The sequence below is a fragment of the Cavia porcellus genome, unplaced genomic scaffold (genome assembly GCF_034190915.1).
Source record: "Cavia porcellus strain 051 isolate PalLab524CR breed Dunkin Hartley unplaced genomic scaffold, mCavPor4.1 scaffold_24, whole genome shotgun sequence".
NCBI lineage: Eukaryota > Metazoa > Chordata > Mammalia > Rodentia > Caviidae > Cavia > Cavia porcellus.
The window spans coordinates 38,072,073-38,091,711 of NW_026947507.1; the positions used below are offsets into that span (position 1 = coordinate 38,072,073).

Sequence of the window (19,639 nt, forward strand, 5' to 3'; positions counted from 1 at the left end):
AGTGGAACGTCCAGCGCGGTTTCTTGGAGGCCTCCTTCAAGTCCTTTGTTCTTCATAATGTGCGTCCCCCACACACCAATCCATAATGCTTTCTCCTGGACCGTGGGCACTTAACTGCTGAGTCCATCACATGACGCTGGGGCACACGGCCGTGTAATGCAGGTGATCTTTGATCTCTTTATGTTCAGTTGAGTAGAGAGCTGACTCTGAGTTCCTAAATCATAAGCTCCGGGAAGAGGAAGATAGTGCTGTCAGACCTGTGGCCACCATTGATCATTTTGCACTTAAGTTGAAAGCATTCTCCGGTTTGGTTAATTGATTATTTAGTGGCAGGCATAACAAGGCTGATGGATGAGGGGCATGTGCTTGGGTTCATTTCCTAACATCTTTCTCTGAGAACTGGTGAGTGAGGATAAGCACAGGTGAAACGAAACATCCCTGCCTTGTCTGTTTTCTGTTACTCTAAGAAAACACTGGAAACTGGGTAATTTATAAAGAAAAGAGTTTAGGGCCAGGGAATTAGCTCAGTGGCATAAGCACCTACCTGGCAAGCATGAGGTCGTGAGTTCGATCCCCAGTACTGCAAAAAAAAAAAAAAAAAAAAAAAAGTTTAGCTCACAGTCCTGTAGATTCCAGGGCATGGTGCCCAGCATTTGTTTGGTTCTGGTGGCGGCCCCCCCATGGTATGAGTGTGGGAGAGCTCACATGGCAATACAAAAAAGCCAGAGAGTGGGAAGGGTCCTTGCTCTTTTTATGGCAGCCACAGTGAGATAACCAACAAGAGTGTCAGTTCCTTCCTGTGGTAGTGCCCTTGTGACCCCCACAAGACCCCACCCTTTAGAGCCCCCACCATCTCTGAAGGTCATTAGACTCAGGCCCTTGTGTCCAGCAAATGAACCCTGGAGGGACCAGTGCATCCAATGTGATAGCCCAGCCACTGCTACTCCTTTTCTGAAAATCCAACATGCAGACGGCTCCAAACCCTGAAACTTTTTGAGTACCTAAGTGACACAAGTGGAAAATTCCACACCTGACCTCACGTGTGAAGTTTTGTTTCATGCACAATATTAAAAATACCATATTAAGTGACCTTCAGGCTGTGCATACAAAATATATAGGAAGCACCCAGAAGTTTGTGTTTAGACTTAGGTCCCCGCTCCCAAGATATCTCATGGTAGGTAAACAGGACCTTTAGTCCCAGGTATTTTGAATAAGGGATATTCAGCCTGTATTTGAAAAGGAGATTTTTTTAAAGTGTCAGGTGTAAGAGTAGAAACTATGAATGAGGTATGCTTGTTTCTTGCTAAACTACAGCCTTTGTGCCTGATTTCTTACTCTTGGTCTTCACATGTGCACCGGTCACTGGGTGTAGAACTGGGAAGTAAGGAAATGGGAAGGAAAAACAGGGCTGGGTTGTTAGGGCTGCTTTTCAATCCCTTAGTAGTTACATAATGGTGGTAAGTGGTTGTCGAGGGCTTCCCGTGTGGGAATTCCCTGCTTAACACCAGGATTGGGTGTTAAATGGGAAGTGAAATACAAAGAAGGAAGGAAGGAAATCGGGCAAGGAAGGAAAGAGAAAGAAGGGGAGCAGAGAGGAAGAGGCCAATCCTTCTTTACAGAGCAGCACATTTTGCATCTTAATTTAGATATCTCATGGAATAATCATTTTGTTATTTGTGAGTGTTTGGAATTGTCTTGTAGCTGCTGCTGATTGACTGTGAAGATTGTTAATCAGCCAGTTAGGGCTGAGTAAGTAGTTTGCTTCTGGTTTTAATCCATGTTTACCCGTTAAAGGAATAATCCACTGACAGAGAAGAGTTGTTTAGCATTCCTTTTTTCTTTCCTAGTCCATTTCAAATACATTGGCGGTTCATCTTGGCCACAATTCCTGAACTTCTTTCTTAAAAAGTTGCACGTGAAAGTAGCAAACCTCAAATCTGTTTCAAGGGGAAATGGGAAAAGGAAACCAGACCTCCAGTTTGGGTGTCCCCCCCCCCATCTCTTTTTAGTGTTTTGTATTCTGATCCTGTAAGTTCCTGTAGTCCACGTAAAGATAAATACAGATTTTCCCAGCATACACTCATCCTTGAGCCCTGTCCCTCATCTATTTCTTCCCGCAGATGAAGGCCCAGCGTTCTGCTTGGTATCTAACAATTCCTGTGATGCCTGAGAAACCACATACTTCTCTTAAATGCATTTCCTGGTTCTGTCCTTTTCTGTTTCAATTCACAGGAAATTTATATTATGGACCCAGAGTCTTATAGCAGTCCACTAACGAGATTAAGCCCTGCTATGTAGACACTGGTGATTATTCTAGAGACAAAAGATGTTGTCTTGCTGTGATTTGTTTTCTGCAGTCATACAGTGGTCGAATGAAATCAGTATAAATATATTTCAAGGGCAGAGGAGTTCCCATGCAGAGGGAGACTCTTTGTCCAAAGCAGAAAGAAGAGATGACAGCTCCTCGTGTTCCCTCTGTTGTTCCTCTGTGTGTGTTTTGAATAACCAAGGTTATTCCGTTCTTTTTTCATTTTTATTGGTCATACAGGTTCATGGGTATCATTTTGGTGGATTCATAAATACTTTGATCACTATCCCCACCACCCCTTTTTGCCTTACCCTTCTCCCTAGTTTGACTTTGCAGGTTTGGGGGGCTTCAATGTATATATTTTTCTTGTATTCTTCTCCCCATGACTTGCCCTCATTCCTCATCCCCTTTCTTCTTTCCATCTTGTCTAATAACAGACTCTCATTAGCTTTTTTAGATTACTCGGATTGGGAAGAGCATATGGTATTTGTCTAAGTCTCACTTTTTTCCCTCACCATGATGTGTGTGTGTCTTTGTGTCTGTGTGTGTGTATTCAATACTAGGCACTGAACTCAGTGTTTTCTTGCTGAGCTATATCCATAGGCTTTGTTTATTTTCTTATTTTTGAGATAGGACCTCACTGAATCACCAGATTGCCCCAGGTTGGAATTGAATGTGCAGTCCTCCTGCCTTAGCCTCCCAAGTGCTGGGATTACAGGCATGCACCACGGTACCCACGATATTCCTGTTTTCTTTCTAGTGGATGTTGGCCTCGTGCTCCAGGGAGGGAACAGGCTGCAGGGGCCAGGGCTTTGCCTAGAATTCTGGAAGCTGGGTGCATGGTGCAAGCTCTGTCCCCATTAGCTCTGTGGCCCTGAATGAGTGACCTGAATTTTGTCCCTTTTAAAAGCATTGCATAGCTCCCTTGGGACCCCAAGACTATGAAAAGAAACAGTGGCTTTGAAACCGCTCTGCAGGCTGGCCATCCAGGGCTCTGCGGGGAGGGGAGGAGCCTGTGGTCCTTGGCACTATCTCAGCTGGGAGTGGTGCTCCGTGCACCGTCCTCTGTGGCAGCCATGGCCCCTGGCTTCCCTGTTGTGCAGGGACTCTTGAGCTCCCCTCTGTGTGCCACCCTTTTCCAAGGCCACTCTTGGAATAGGCAGGCCTCAGAGTGGCCTTGAGTGCTCAGCAGCGGGCCAACTTTCCCGCCATAGATAGGGAGCCTCCTTGGGTTGTCTTCAAGTTCCCAGCTGCGCTCTTTCCAGAACCATGGTTTACAGTGCGCATCTCCTGCACTGCCGTTTGCAGCCAGAGCCCAGTGGTGGGGTTTTGGGGAGTGCAGCTGATTAGGGAAGGAAATGTCTCATCAGTGAGCTCCCGGGTGAGGCACCAGGACACGGGCACTGTGGCCAGCCAGATTGACTGGCTTTGGAATTCGTGCTCCCTCCCTTGACCAAGCATGTATTTCTAATCTCGAAAAAATAGCAGAGCCAGTAATAGTTACAAAAAACAAACAAACTAAAGCAGAAAGAACTTGGATCCAGAAAGCTGATCCCGTGACCCAGAAAAAGTCCTTTTACTTCCCAAGTTTCAGTTTCTTCTCCTGAAGTGGAAATTATCTATAATTGTGCCCTGTGTGTGTACTGTAAGCACTGAGTGGGGTTAACTGTTATCAGAGTTTCAGGACAGTGCCCACAGGGAGTTGTTCCTTAATGACATTACTGACTGTTCCCTTACTATGCCACTTGACTCTTCGAAAGAAGTCATTCACCAGGTGATAAAGAGCTTCATCACTTGGTGACATTCGTCCTGAGGTCATTTGGGGGTGCATTTGCCTACTTGTTCTGGTCATTTCCTCTCTTCGAGTGTGGGTCTGAGCAGGCTGGGAAGCAGATCCAGCCTGGCTGCCCTTTGGCCCTGCACTCCTTAATATTAAGTTTTCTGTCTGCCATTCCCTGCTGTCCCTAAGGACCTTCGTTTCCCCCAGCTTTGGGAGGCTGGTTATAAAGCTGGCTGATCCATAGTACGGATCCATTCTGTTTAATTGCTGGCTTGCAGTTCATAGGATGCACTGACCTCCCTGCATTTAAAATGTGCCAACAAAATAAAACCCTGGCCCTGTCTGCTACTGGAACACTCTGGAGCAGAGAGGGCTGTGGTTGGACTGTGGACTGGGGGTCATCATGAGGCACACGGTTGTCCTGTTGTCATGTTTGCAGGCAGTTTAAGTGTCATCTCCAGGAACTGGTGGGTGTTCCAGGCTCCCAGGGCACAGGCCCTGAAGTATAAATAAACTGGTCTCATGGCTTGAAATCAGCATCTGATCGTTTATTACGGAGCACAAAATATCCCTACAGCAAACATGTCCTCAGGACGTTTATATCTGTGAATCAGTTCCAAGTGGGCTGGTGAGAGACGGGCAGGGACCTGGAAATGACAGGGATGAGCCACAGGGAGTGCTCCGGGTGTTTTTGCATTTCTGGTTTTTCTCCAAATGGTTGCCTGGCTTTCAGAATTTCTTTCATTCTTGGAGCCTCAAATGGTCTTTGAGATGAATCTTTTTTTTAAGAAATCAGACCTCTTCTTTAAAGAAGCCCTGGACTTGGAAGGAAACATGGGAGGAAGGCGGGGCCCTGCACAGCCTGAGGACAGGGAAGGACCAGAGCACCTGGTCTGGACCCCAGGAGTCACAGCTGTGTGGCCAGATGTGGGGTGATTGCAAAGGTGTGTACGGGGAAATCCAATGTACTGACTCCCCCGTGTACAGAACCGTGAGAAATGAGTGGCTGACTTAGACGTAGTCAGGAAGTTGTTTGGGAGGAAAATGGAGTTGTGCAATGCTTGGGAATGAGTCTGTCTTCATGCCAGGGCCTTTATGTTACAGATCAGCTCACCCTGGGGGATAATTTGCCGAAAGCACACCATAAGCTAATGATAGAATCAGAGACAGACGCCAAGTCCATACAGTCCTTCTAACACTTCTGCCTCCAAGTCGTAATACCTGCCTGGAGGAGGAAGGGCTCATGGGCAGAGCGGATACTGTTCCTGGTGCTCGTGGAAGGCTGGAGCACCAGCAGGAAGCTTGGGAAGGTGCAGGAAAGTGCAGGGAGCAGCATCTTTGTCTGAGTAGCTCCGAGGTTTCTCTGGTAGTCCATGAATGCCTTCTGCATTCCTCTTGAGTATTTCGGTATCAGGATAAGGCTGTTTTTCCTTATGACTGGCTTTTATCTCCAAAAATCTAAGAAGGGAAAAAATGATAAACCTCTGGACTAAGAATATAAAAAAGTGAGGCCTCTGTTATCTCCAAGTAAGAAAGTGGGAAAAGCCCTGAGTGAACGCAGGTCATCTTTTTTTTTTTTAATTTTATTTAAGGAGGAAAAAAAAAAAAACCAGAAAAAGGGTACAAGTTATACAGAATTTCAGAAAAAATAAACAGTAGGAAATCACTAGTTAATAGATTACATATTGTCATCTTAGCAATAGTTTTCAAGTTACAAAATTAAAGCATGTAGAGTGGACATTCAAACAGTGAGACTGTAAACAGTTTTGTTCAGTGATCCAACAAAACTCAGTAGGGAAGGTCATCTTTGAGTGGTAGAGCAGTAGCCAAGGTCTTTTGTTTCCTGTAGCTGGTCCTTACTGTAATGGAAACCAGAGAGCACTGTTTGCTTTTATTTCCCTGGTGTTAAGTTTGAGCCATCAGATTTGTTTTTGAGTTCCCACTATATCCCAGCATTGTACCGACACTTTCAGAGAGGATCAAAGGTACTGTTAAATGACTGCTAAATGGTGGCTGAGAGTGTAGAAAAGTCCCATCAGGGAAGATTCCAGGTAGTGGAGGAGGCATGCTACAACAGGCAGGCCTGAGCTGCTCAGTATCTGGAAAATAGAGCAAGCAGTCTCTATGTTAGTCCATTTTCTGTTGCTGTTACAAACTACCAGAGGCTGGGCATTTATAAAGAAAAGGTTTCTTTTGCTCACAGCTTTGAAGGCTATGAATTAGCTCCATCTGTTCAGCCTCTGAAGAAGGCCTGTTTAGCTGGCTCACAATACTGCCAATTATGCCATAACTAGATGTGTGGATGGGGAGATCACAGGGTGAGACTGAAAGTCACAGTGATTCAGGAGTGAGGCAGGCCCCTTTGTCATGAGTTGTACCAACAAAACTAAGTCACTGCAGGAGACCAGGTTCATCTCTCCCAGGACAGCGCCCCTGTGCCCTAATTACCACCTGCTGGGCCATCTTGGGGCTCCCCCCTCCTCACATCTCCACATTGGAGCCCAAGCTTCCAGCACATGGACCTTTGGGGGCCCGGCGCATCCACCCCTTAGCATAGGGCAGCAAGAGCAAAGCGTTAGAGAAGCAGGGCCCCAAAACCTGCTAGACTGAGCAGGGCTTTGTCCTCGGCTGTTTGCTGTGTTCTCCTTACAACCCACGCGGGTCAGGGACCAGCGACCCTGCACCTTGCTTAGAACAATCCGGGATGGGACGGTGGAGTCTGGTTCCTTGAAGTGGATGGGGAAATCACTTCCTCTGGTCTGTTCCAGCTTGTCTATTCAGTATTAATTTGGCACCGTGAATCAGAGAAGAATGGCTGTCTTCATCCTTATTGGGGGAAGAACTTGGCAAATGAGGCTGATATGAACAGGCAATAATTAAATTGCCGTGAATCACATCTGATATAATTGAGACAGAGGACTTGGGAACAGGTGCCCCAGACAAAGCCTGTCTCACACGGAGGAGTCCCCGAGCCTTGAGCGTTTTCTTCCCTGCAATATGAAAGGCAGGATCTTAATTAAAATTAGAAACCATTAAAAAAAAAAAAAAAGCACCTAACTAGGAGGGGACAAATGGATGGCAGAAAAGAGGACGAGAAAAAGATCTGTTTTATGCCAAGCAGTTTCTCAAGGCAAAATTTTTCACTTCTTTTCCCAGTTTGGAAGATAATGAAATGGAGACATTTTATAGCAGATTGAATGAAAAAAGCAGAGCTTTTACTTTCGCTTCTTAAAAATGGGATCTTTGCCTCATTTTGTGTTTTCCTAAGGACTGGTATGTGAAAAAAACAAAAAGCAATGTAGGAAATGCTAAAAGCACAAAATATATGGTAGTTCTCCAGTACCTTTTTCTGTTGCAGGACTAGGAATTGACTAGGGCACTGTGCCACTTAGCCACATGGCCTGCCCTTTTTATTTAGAGACAGTTTCTCACTGAGTTACACAGGCAGGTCTCAAACCTGCCTCAGCCTCCTGAGTAGCTGAAACTGTAGGCATGTACCACCAGGCCAGGCCAGCCTCAGAATTTTAAACAGGCATTGCTTTCTGTATTTGCTTTGTTTGTTTGATTTTGTTTTTTGAGACAGGGTCTTACTTTATAGTGCAGGCTGGCCTTTAATTTACCAGCTCAGGCTAACTTGTAGCAGTCTGCTTGCCTCAGCCTCCCAAGTGCTGGGATGATAGCCGTGTACCACCGGGCTAGGCTGCTTCCTGTGTTCCTTTGCTCCACAGCTTTAATGCACTTTGCAACCACAGATCAGTGGTGCTTCCCTTGTTTCTTTGAATTCTCATGAACTTTGGACTTCTCTTGGGGTTTTGTCACATCAGCTATCCACAGTGTTCAGCCCTGCCGCTGGCTCCACTGCTAGGCCAAGGGCACTTCCATCACCTGTACTGTGCTCAGGAGGACCTTGGGTCATTCAGTCCTGTTTCTATCCCCATACTTTACCCCAGAGCCTGTGTCCCTGGATTGTCATGGAAGTATGCCACTGGGGGACATGCCACACAGTCATCACAGGGGTGTGTGTGGTTTCTATGTGCATTGTTTTTGTGGCATACTGCTGTGTGTTTTTCTATAATTTTAGAGGTATATGGCTTTATATGTACTTTATCATGACATTAACTGTAAATAAGAAAAAAATAGTTTCATACAAGCAAAATTGTACAGGTTTTTATTCAACATATTTCAAAAGTGATATGCAAAGCACTTTTATTGATCATTCAATCTAGAGTAGTCTCTTACCCCTGTATGTACAGTATCATATTGCCCTATTTATTTTCATACTCTTTATTTGTAATTTCTTTCTCTCTCTCTCTCTCTCTCTCTCTTTCTCTCTCTCTCTCTCTCTCTCTCTTTCTCTCTCTCTCTCTCTCTCTCTCTCTCTCTCTCTGGACCAAACTCATAACGTCACACTTGCCAGGCAGACGTTTGTGCCACTGAGCTAAGTCCCTGGCCCTCACTTTATTTCATGTTCTTTTAATCACCTGAAATTATCTTGTATGTAGATATGTTATGCATAACTTTTATATATATAATTACTGTCTTTCTTCCTCTAGAATATTAGCTCCTCAAATGCAGGGACCTTATATTTAGCACATAGCACATGCTGCAGACTTCTTTTATATACACACAAATAGATAGGTATGTGAATACACATAAGATACACATGTGTATAAGCATGTACTTATAGAACTCTACATATATACCTATGTGTGTACACATCATATAGGTTTGTACATATATATGGTACACATACATAAAATCAAGCAATCACTTAGTTAGAATCGAGGTTGTGATAGTTCAGCATCAAGCATTTGACTCAATGATTGAGGCATAAACGATTCTTTGGTTGTAAATTACTTCAATTACAGTAAGATATTAGTAGAACCCAGGATAACAGTTCAATGTCTAAATGATCTAACAGCTTCCTGGAGAAATAGAGATTTTAAAATAATATTTGCATTTTTATTTTCCCACATATCTGACTTCTAAAATCACAGTTATTTCTCCATGATCCATTCTTTCCTGCGGTGCACTTTATAGAGCATTTACCCTGTATCAGCTGCTGGGGACACCAAAGGAACATCTTCCTTGTGGAAGTGGAGCTTGCTCGAAGGGAGGAGTCAGGCAGGTCAGAGTCACCAGGGCCCCACCATGGGGCTGGTAGTAAATTCCAGGTGTAGCTAGCCCAGTTGGAGTCTCAAGCAAGCAGAATTAGCCAGCCGGTACAAAGGGCAGCACGCATGTGAGAGAAAAGAGGCTGGCTGCGGCTGGGCATAGGTTTGGGGAACAAGGTTCCAACTAGATGCAAGTGGAGATTTCACGCTGAGGAGGTCTGCAGCATTTGAAAGAAAGGAGCATGGCTTTGCACAGGGTGCAGGTTTTGCAGTGGATGTTGGCTGATCTAGCTGGGAGCGTGGGCAAGGCAGAGACTCAGGAACTCACAGTGGAATCCATTGTGCCTGGAGGAAATCCTTGGAGGCTTTTGAACAAATGACTCAAGTTTGCCTTTATGGCACAGCCAGTGCCACCTTCTGTGTTAACAGTACCTTTTCTATTTCCATTCATCTGTTCAGGGATGTGTAGACTGCTTGTAAGATTTAGCTATTCTGAGGTGTGCTGCTATAAACATGAAAATGTGTGTATCGCTGGGATGTAATTTGGGGGGTGGGGTAGACATTTAATTTTATGCAGAAAAGGTAAAACAATTTCATAACAGTGACAGGAGAATAACAGTAGTTGATGCATCACATGTTATCTTTAAAGCAGTTGCTCAGAATGCAAGATATGAGCATTAACATTTCTCCAATTGATATTTACACAGATCTTTTTATTTTTTTAAAGAGAAAAAGTCAAGAAGTAAATAAAACCGACAACAAAAGCAAAAAGACAATCAACAACGAAATAGCAATATAGGATTTCAAACCAAGATGATAGGAATTTAGCAATAGTTGTTATATTGCGTATTGTTATCTTCAGAATAGTTGTTCAGATTACCAGATATAGGCATGCAAAGCTGATCAAGCTCTATTATTTCCTTTTGAGCAATTTCTTTCCCTTTTACTATATCTATTGTAACTTTTGGATCTTATTTACTCCTTCAGTTTCTTATACTAGCAAGACAGTACAGTGTTTACACGTGCAAATCTTGTGTGCACTTATGAATATGGTTTTTAGTTGCATGTATTTACCCGTAGAACCCTCAAGTTTATCATTCTGTATAGTTGATAGTGTAACTGACTTGCAGTTTTTTCCCTTTTCCCTACTCGAGACAATACTTAGAAAGGGAATATTTCGGTTAAATGAAATTTCTAGTTTTATCCATTTTTTTGAGAACTCTCCATGCTGATTCCCATGGTGGTTGTACTAGTTCTTATTCTTTTTTTTTTTGTCTTTTTCATTTTTATCGGTACCAGGGATCGAACTCACGACCGCCTGCTTCTAAGACAGGTGCTTATGCCGCTTAGCTAAATCCCCAGCCCCACTAGTTCACATTCTCACCAGCAGTGTGGAAGGATTCCTTTTTTCTTGCAGCCTCTCTAGCAAATTATTATTTGATTTCTTTCTTTCTTTCTTTCTCTCTGTCTTTCTGTCTTTTTGGTACAGGAGATCAAACTCATGATATTATGCTCTCCAGGCAGGTACTTACTCTTCTGAGCTAAATCCCTGGCCTCTATTATTTGATCTCTTGATGATGGTCATTCTCTCTGGAGTGTTGTTTTGATTTGTATTTCCCTAATGGTCAGAGATACGGAACATTTTAAAACGTATTTATTGGCATTTGAACTTTTCAAGAAGTATCTATCATTCTAGTGGTTCTTTTTTTTTTTTTTTTTAATTTGGGGGAAGTCAAACTTTTTTTGAATCTTTTATACACTCTGAACACAGAGGAGCCTTAGTTCATAAACTTAATTAGTTCTAGTTTTTGAAAAGGTGGCCGTGTTTGTGTTTGTGTGGGAAAGCTGTCTGCGGCTGTGTTTGTCTCCCAGCGCAGGGTTTGCAAACAAAAAATTTTACCAAACGCTTCTTTTTGTGAACCAAATCATTTGCAAACAAAAGCATTCGTGAATCAGGACACCACTGAATTAGTTCTGTGTGAGGAGCCCTGGCAGTAGTGCTTTTCCCTTCTGTAGTTTGTCTCTTTGCCCTGTTAATAATAGTTTCCTTTGTGTGCAGAAACTTTTTAATTTGAGCTTGTCCATTTTTAAAGTTGCAATACTGCGTGAAGTAGGCATGGCTCTGGACAGAGCTGTCCCTGGGTACATTTCAAAAACAAGTCCTGAGCACACACAATGAACCAACAAACAGTGATGAACACCTCATGAACAATCAACATTACTCAGTTTTTAACGCATCTTTTTTTTCCCCCCTTCTGCTTTTCCTCTACCTCATTTTCCTTAGAACAACCAGGTGACACTTTTCCGCCAGCTGCAGCAGATGACCTACAGCCTGATTGAATGGCGCTCCCAGATCCTCTCTGGAACGCTCCCCAAGGATGAACTGACAGAGCTCAAGAAGAAAGTCACGGCCAAAATTGATCATGGGAACAGGTGACTGGGGCCCACCTCTCGCTGGGAACTTGGAGTGCAACTCATACCTTTGTGTGAAGGACACTGGTCACAACAAACTTCATTTGAAATGACCACATACTGATTGGGGTCTCTGTGGGCTCCGTGCCGCATTTTAGTACAGGAGTACAACGTGTTATTAGTTATGAGTTATTTCCTCTTCCCCAGCTACACCCCAGCACCCCCAACCATCCTCTATGCCCACATCTCCCCACCACTCCCATTTACCCACAGACTTTGGATCTCGGTGTTCCAGAGAATGCCTGTTATCTTCTGTGTCCTGGAAAATATTTACTCTCATTGAAAAAAATGTCACACACAGCCCAGTTTCTGGTGCACGTGCTGTGTTGTCTGATCGCCTGGAGCCAGCGGGTAACAGCCAGGCTGGCCCAGTGCTGGAGACTGTGCCTACTTTTAGTCTAACAACAGTTGTTCAATCAATGTCGGACTCATTATCTCCGTCTTCCGCTAACGGGGACCATGGTGCTTAGTGTATGAAAACTCAGTTCTCCAAAGCAGCCAGCCTGCTTCCAGGCTGGATTACGTCTCCAGTCACTTGATAGCAAGTCTGTCTTGTTAGTTGAGGCAGACATATGGCTTCCAGATTTTATCAGCTTTTGGAACTTAGAAATTGGTGGCCTGGGGCTTATGCCTCCAGGCCAGGCCTTTTAAAGAGAGATGGCCCCTCGGTTGGTTTTTGTTGAGGATTCGCTTGGCATCCAGTTTCTTCTGCGTGTGTATCATGTTTCCCTCCCTGGGCCTCTGCTTCTCCAACTTTGGTATATGTGATCTTTTCCTGTCCGCTTCTACTCAGCCTCAGGACTGGATCCCCTCATGGACCTGTAAAGCATGGCTCATTGCCTGACCACATCGGTGTCTGACCACATCAGCTGTATTCTGAAATGGCTGGCGTGAACAGAGGTCAGGATTCAGATTCAGTCAGCGTTTAGGAGGGGACTTTGTGTGTGTTCCTTGTAACCCTAGGAAGTCACCGTTCTTATTTCCTTTTTACACTTCTGGAACCAGATCACTCGTGTGCCAGCGATTTCCCCCTTCTGCTTTTCCTCTACCTCATTTTCCCATCTTAGAACAACCAGGTGACACTTTTCCGCCAGCTGCAGCAGATGACCTACAGCCTGATTGAGTGGCACTTCCCAATTGTGTGGCTGATGGGAAAACTTACTTTGGAACCCAAACCCTTTGATTTTTCATCTAATGCTCCCCTCTTAGGGCTGAGAATTCAGGCTGCTCCAACCTGAAGACTAAACTTAGTGATTGTACTGCTAGTTATGTAAGACCAGAAGACTTAAAGAGCTTTATTTTATTAGCATGTTTTTTTATTTATTAGCACATGTTGGCAGTGCCTGCATTTTACCATCATCTTGGGGGGTTGAGTACGTACACATTATACAGCTTGTTTCTTTTATTAATTCCCCTCCCTCCTCTGAATCCTTTTCTCCTGTTTATCTTTGTTTACACTGTTAATCTTAGTTCATGTCTATGTCATATAATGTCCACATTCATTGAGGTTATGAGGATCTTGTACCAGGCAATCTCCACTCTGCCTATTTCCCCCTTCCCTCCTCTGCACCCCTCAACCTGGGTCCCCTCGGCCCCTTCCCATCTGCCAGAGACCCATCTCTCATCTCACTCTATCCTTCCTTCATTTTCTCTTAGTTTGTACTTTGCCTGGCTCTGATGAGACATACATAACTATATTTAAGCTTCTAATTTATTTCAGTCAACATTACATTTTCATCAGGTGAGGTGGCACACCTGTAATCACAGCAGTCAGAGTGCTGAGGCAGGAGAGCCACTGGGGAGTTTGAGGCCAGCCTGGGCTACATAGTGAGACCCTGTCTCAAACACACAAACTACCCAACCATTACATTCTCTAGGTGTATTTATTTTCCTACAAATGTCTCAAATTTGTCCTTTGTAGTCAAGTAGTATGCAGGTTTTTAGGATGTAGCTAGTATGAATTGTGCTGCTAGACACATTGGCATGTATTGCTGTAATATGATGTTTTAAGCTCATAGGAGGAGGATAGTTAGATCATATGAAATTTCTATTTTCAATTATTTTAGAAATCTCCATACTGATTTCCATAATGTACTATTTTGCATTCCCACCAACATTGTAAGAGGTTTCCTTTTTTACTACAGCCTAGCTAGCATTTGTGATTTCTTGATTGCCATTCTTTCTGGAATAAGATGGAATCTTATTGTTGTTTTAATTTGCATTTCTCTAATGGTCAGAGATATTGAACATCTTTTCGTGTATTTTTTGGCCATTTGTATTTCTTCTGTGAAGTGTCTGTTCATTTCAGTTCCCTTTTTCTTGACGGGGGTGATTTTAATTGTAGGTGGTTAAATTTTTTGAGTTCTTTTTCTAAATATTAGTCCTTTGTCTGAGCAGTGGCTGGCAATAAAATCTTTCCCATTCTGTAAATGATCTGTTTATTCTAATTGATTCTTCTGCTATACAGAAGATTTTTCAACTGATATAATCCCACTTGTTGATTCTTGCTGTTATTTCTTGTGCAATTGAGGATCTGTTTATAAAATCCATTTCTGTATCTATGTAGAAGACTTACTTTTCTTTATTTTACTTTGTTTTTTTGAGATAGAATCGTATTATGCAACCCAGGCTTATCTCATCTCTTGATTCTCCTTCCTGCATCAGCCTCCAGAGTGCTGATATTCCAGGCATTCCCCACCATGTCCAGATATCTGATAACTCACTTAAAAGCCAGCTAAGATGGGATAAGGCAGTTCCCTTTGCACATAGACTGCTCTCTCTTTTGGGACCTTGCCACACTGATATTGGCCCCGAAGGTCCCCAGTCTCTGGGGCAGGGTGTAAGGACCCCCCCCCCCCCAATGGTGGGACTCACATCCTTTCCCATTTTAGCCCTCAGCAGCAGCTCAGGACATGAACCTGTGTCAGTGCAAGCATGATCCTGTCCCTCAGCAGCCAGCAGGGCCATCATTCAGAGTCTGGGTGGCCTGTGGGTCTGGCTGTTGCAGAAAGGGACCTGTCAGATCAAATCAGTTGGTGGAGATGTTAAAACACAGGGAAGTGGGAAGTTAGGAATTTTTGCTTTGTTCCAACAGACTTGGCATGTTTCCCTTGAGTCCTCTTGCTGTTTGGACATCCCACTGCCAAATAGCTGGTGCCTGGAATGTGTGCTTAGCATTCACAGAGCAGTATCCTGTTTCACCAGTCTCCGTGAAGCGAATCTGTTTCTACTTTTGTGTACCCATTGGGCCCAAAAGCCTGGAAGAGAATGGTGAATCCATATACCACATGGCCCTCCTCCCATCCAGCTCTCAGAGCAGCAGTTTACTACAGCCAGTTTTTCTTGTACCACTCGTAGCCATAAGAGCTAATATTTATTGTGTGCTGTATGCAAGCAAGAGATAGTATATTAGGGGCTTTCCATGGATTATTGCATTAAGTCCTTACGATCCTGAGGAACAGGAAACATTTATACTTGAAGAAAAGCAGGCTTTGGAGAATTAAGGGATTGCAATGGAAACTCGTTAACAAAGCCAAGGTTTAAATCCTAGTCTAAATAACACCACAGGCAGTGGTCTGAGATTACTTCTTAGCGCTCCTTTACAGTGGTCTTGACTTGAATAACTAAATTCTAGGCAAGCTCTTAAATAGTTGTGCCTTGGTCTTTCGTAGTTGCTGTGCCCAGTTACAGAAAGTCAAGCAAAGAAACACTAGAAAGCAGATTTGGTTAGAATCGGTGCCAATTTAGCTTCTCTTCCTGAGGATCTGTGGACAGAATAACGGAGCATGTTCTCCCACAGATTCTGCTGACATTATCTCATTGTTTTTAAACATTGTTCAGACAAAAAGGAGGCAGAAGCTGAAGGGGAGAAGTCACCTGTTCTTCCCCTGACTCCTTCAGTACCTTACCTTCCTATCAAGTCCTCTGGGTTCTTTGATGAGGGCTGTTTTGCAGAGAGACCTCTCTGGAGGAGAGGGTCACCTGGCTGTCTCCTTCTCTCCAGAATGCTGGGCTTGGATCTGGTAGTGCGTGACGACAATGGCAACATCTTAGACCCGGATGAAACCAGCACCATTGCCCTCTTCAAGGCCCACGAAGTGGCCTCCAGAAGGATCGAGGAGAGGATCCAGGAAGAGAAGGTACGCTTTCTCCAGTCGCAGCTTTTGGCTGCTCAGATTCAATTTTTTGCTTTATTTTTTAGTGAAAGAGAATTGTTGACAAGAGGTAGCAATGTCTAGAAAGTCTTTTGTGTTTTCGTTTTAAAAGTGAAACAGCAGAAAGAACAAGGCTACTATACATGTTCTGTTGCAGAATGAATACAAACATATAAAGTGGAAAAATCAAGATGCTCAACAGGGTTATCTAAAATGCCATTATCTGTGTTACAAAAAATACATACAAAAAGGCATATATCAGTGCTTCATGTGCATAGCCTAATTCTCACATGATAGGCAAGAAATTATTATTCATGGGTATCTCAGGGGAACTGAGATTTTACTCTATAACCTTCTGTATTTTGGTGCCTGTGTTATGATATCCAAAAAATTATAACTTGTTCAGAAGGTATAGAAAGTAATAACTATATATTAAAGAAAAATGACACAGCTATAGAAAGAAAAAGAAAAAGTCACCCATATGACTGCCTGGATCAGTGGGGGTGAATCTATGGCACATGTACCATAGCGAGTTGTTTGGGTTGTTTGTATCATCAAAAGCTCTAAAAAGTTCACCATCACTGGCCTAAAGCCATTGGTGTTGACATTTTGATACATTTTCTTCTAGTCTTTCTGTCCTGATAATTAAGATTTTATTTCTCTTTAGGCTTTTTTTTGGTACCAGGAATCGAACTCAGGACTTTGAGTTTGCCAGGCGGGCACTGTCCCTCAGCCCCAGCTTTAATTCACATACATTTCTCTATGTGTGTCTGAATCCAGTGGCAACCATACCTGAAGGGGCCGCTTTTCTAGTGGAATCTTCTGTATCCAATGAAAGTTATTCCCATAACTGATGGATCAGATGTGCTTTCGAGCTCCCGAGGGCAGTCGTTGTAACGCGTGAGCACTCTGTATCCGCTAACACCATTAGTGATCTTGCTCAGTCACCCTGCACTGAGTTCCTTGAGTTCAAGTCCTCCCGTGTGGCTGCTTTGGGCCCCTGAGTGATGATGAGATTGCATCCCGCTCAGCTGCAGGGCTTCGGTCTACTCACACCCGCTCTTTTCAGCACGTGTTTCTCCTGGCGGCCATCGCATTTGTCTTGTGCACACAAGCTGCTGCTTCGCTAGCATTGCAGCTTGCTGTGACCCAGGTGTTTTCCTCTGTGTCCAGTCCCTTCTGCAGAACCTGGACCTACGGAGCCAGGCCATCTTCAGTGGCGCCCACACCTACGGCCTTTACGTGAGCTTCAAGAACTTTGTCTGCAATATCGGGGAAGATGCAGAGTTGTTCATGGCCCTCTACGACCCAGACCGGTCCACTTTCATCAGGTAGCAGATCCCCACATCACCTGCTGTTGGCCTCGCAAAGTCCTCAGCCTTCACCTAAAAGCTACCTGTAGGTTGCTAGGTTGGGGAGGGGGTTGTAGAGCTGTTGCTAGGTTGGGGGAGGGGACTCAGAGGAGAAGCTGGGGATCTCAAGGCAGTAGAAGGAAAAGTCCTCTGCGCTCCAGAGCTGAAACAGTGCGGGTACTCTTCATGCTCGTCATTAGACGCCTTCAAATCCACTGAATGCACGAGACCGAGAATCCGTTGTCACCTGTGGGCTCTAGTTGGTGATGGTGTTGTCCAAGGAGGCTCCTTGGTTAGAGCCAGTGTGCTGCCTTGCTGAGGATGCAGGTGGCACAGGAGGTGCCCAGTGTGTGGCAACTCTATACTTGCAGGTCAGCTTTGCTTTAAAACTGCTTTAAAAACTGGTCCACAGAAATGTATAAAAGACTGCTAGAAATAATAGTCGATGTTATTTAGCCTTAGGAGGAAAACCTGCTGAATGGCTCTGGGACCCAGGTTTACTTCTGAGAAGGTAGATGAAAAACCTTTACTGAGGCTGAATGTGGTGGCACATGCCTGTAATCCAAGCACTCTGGAGGCTGAGGCAGGAGGATCACTGTGAGTTCGAGGCCAGCCTGATCTACACAGCAAGACACTGCCTCAAAAAGACAGACCAAAAAAAATTTTTTTTTACTGTTAAATTCTTTCTTCCAAAACCGCCATTTTCTGTGTGATACTGAGGGTTACAAGTATGGATGTGGAATGGCTGTTAGAAAATTAAATTCCTGATTGAGCAAAGCTAAAACTCCCATGCAAAGAATCTATGAGCTGGAAAGAAGGCCCCAGGCATCTGGTGGTGCAGGCCAGTAATCCCAGCATTCCGAGAGGCTGAGGCAGAAGGAGCACAGGTTCCAGCCCAGGCTAGGTGACTTACTAAGACCTTGTCTCTTAATAAAAGGTGCTGGGCATGCAGTGTAGTACAGAGGCCCTAAATTCAATACTGAGTCCCACATTTTGGACAGTGAAAGGACAGTCGCATTCCATATAGTGTGCTGTGTCTGCCTCCTCCTTAGTAATGTTTGCTGCAATCTGAGTGGACATTCCTTGAGTAAGGGACCTGTGCAAAGCCAAAGACCTGTGATGGCCTGAGGGACCAGGCATGTTCTCTCAGTGCTACCTTCCCAGCTGCCTGCAGGATTCCCTTGAGCATTCTTGCCCCTTCTTACCCTTATGATTCCATACCCAGGGCAACCTTCACACCTGCTTTGCCTCCAATTAAAAGTTATTTTCTTTCTCTTGCCAGTGAGAACTATCTGATTCGTTGGGGCAGTAATGGGATGCCCAAGGAGATAGAGAAGCTCAACAACTTGCAAGCAGTGTTTACGGTAAGTCTCACCATCTTTTCCTCGTTCGCTATTACCCTGATGAGAGCAGATGCATGTGGAAAATGTAAAAGATGGAAAACCATTGTAAGCCCCCAGCGGGGATACCCACTCATGTACTCAGCAGAGATGTAGGGAGCATCTCTTCATCGCCAGGCACTGACTTAGGCACTTATAAAACATCCATCAGCAAATCATGGGAGGAAAACGTATCTATGAACAAATAGGAAAGAAAAAGGCCCTGTTTTTTGAGCAGCTTTGCCCTGATGGGGAAAACAGGTAATAAACAGTAGATAAGTGGAGTACAGGGCTATGTGCGTGAGCCTCCCTTTCCACCGGATGGCCCTGGGCAACAGCCTTCGTGGTATTTTTTATCAAACCAGATGAAGGTACAGAAGAAGACTGCAAAACTACCTCAGAAAGTGGTAGAAACTGCGTTCAAAGCAAAGCGGAGGAGTTCTGGGGCAAATAATGGCAGTGTGTCTTTTACTGTAGTAAAAAGCTTCTAGTGTAAACAGTCACTGTGCTTTTGGATCATACTTTGTGCATCTCCATGGCCCGCTCCTTCTCTTCTCTCCAGCTTCCTTCCCACTGCATACAGCTCAGAGCAGGAAAATGCTCTGGGCTGCATGTTCGGGCACGTGGACCATCTCCCTCCTGGGTTCACAATCTTCTGGACTTCTCTTTGTTTATGACACTGGTCTTTGGATGTACAGGGGCAGCTTTCTCTCTTCTCTCCTCAGTCTACCCGCATTTATGTCCTTATTCTCTTCCTGTTCTTAGGACAAGAAAATCAGTGTCCAGGTTCCAGTGCCAAAGGGAACAACAGGAGTGATCTGTGGTCCCTGTGGGGCTCACTTTTACTCCCTCTGTTAACATTTCCCTTCTGGGACAAGCAGGGGCCGATTCCTTTCCCTACACTGATCAGTCTGGATCTTCACCACCCAGGAAATGCAGGCAGGGAGAAATTCAGGAACTCTGCCTGAAGCCTCCCTAGTGTTTCCTTAGCTCTAAGATACGTGGGGGGTTTTTTTTTTTTCCTTTCCTGAAGTCAATAAGGCATTTTTCTATCTCTGTGACACACTTTTTACAATGTAC

General features: G+C 44.3%; 1 protein-coding gene across 5 annotated transcripts in view; it reads left to right on the forward strand.

The window, feature by feature from the left end:
- Dock5 (dedicator of cytokinesis 5) overlaps positions 1-19,639 on the forward strand; it is a 182,665-nt gene that overhangs the window by 78,420 nt on the left and 84,606 nt on the right. For all 5 annotated transcript variants that reach the window (XM_013143478.3, XM_063234885.1, XM_063234887.1 and 2 more), the window contains 4 exons: positions 11,487-11,635; positions 15,678-15,813; positions 17,002-17,159; positions 18,463-18,544. In XM_013143478.3, coding sequence (XP_012998932.1) covers positions 11,487-11,635; positions 15,678-15,813; positions 17,002-17,159; positions 18,463-18,544 — 525 coding nt within the window. The remainder of the gene's footprint in view (positions 1-11,486; positions 11,636-15,677; positions 15,814-17,001; positions 17,160-18,462; positions 18,545-19,639) is intronic.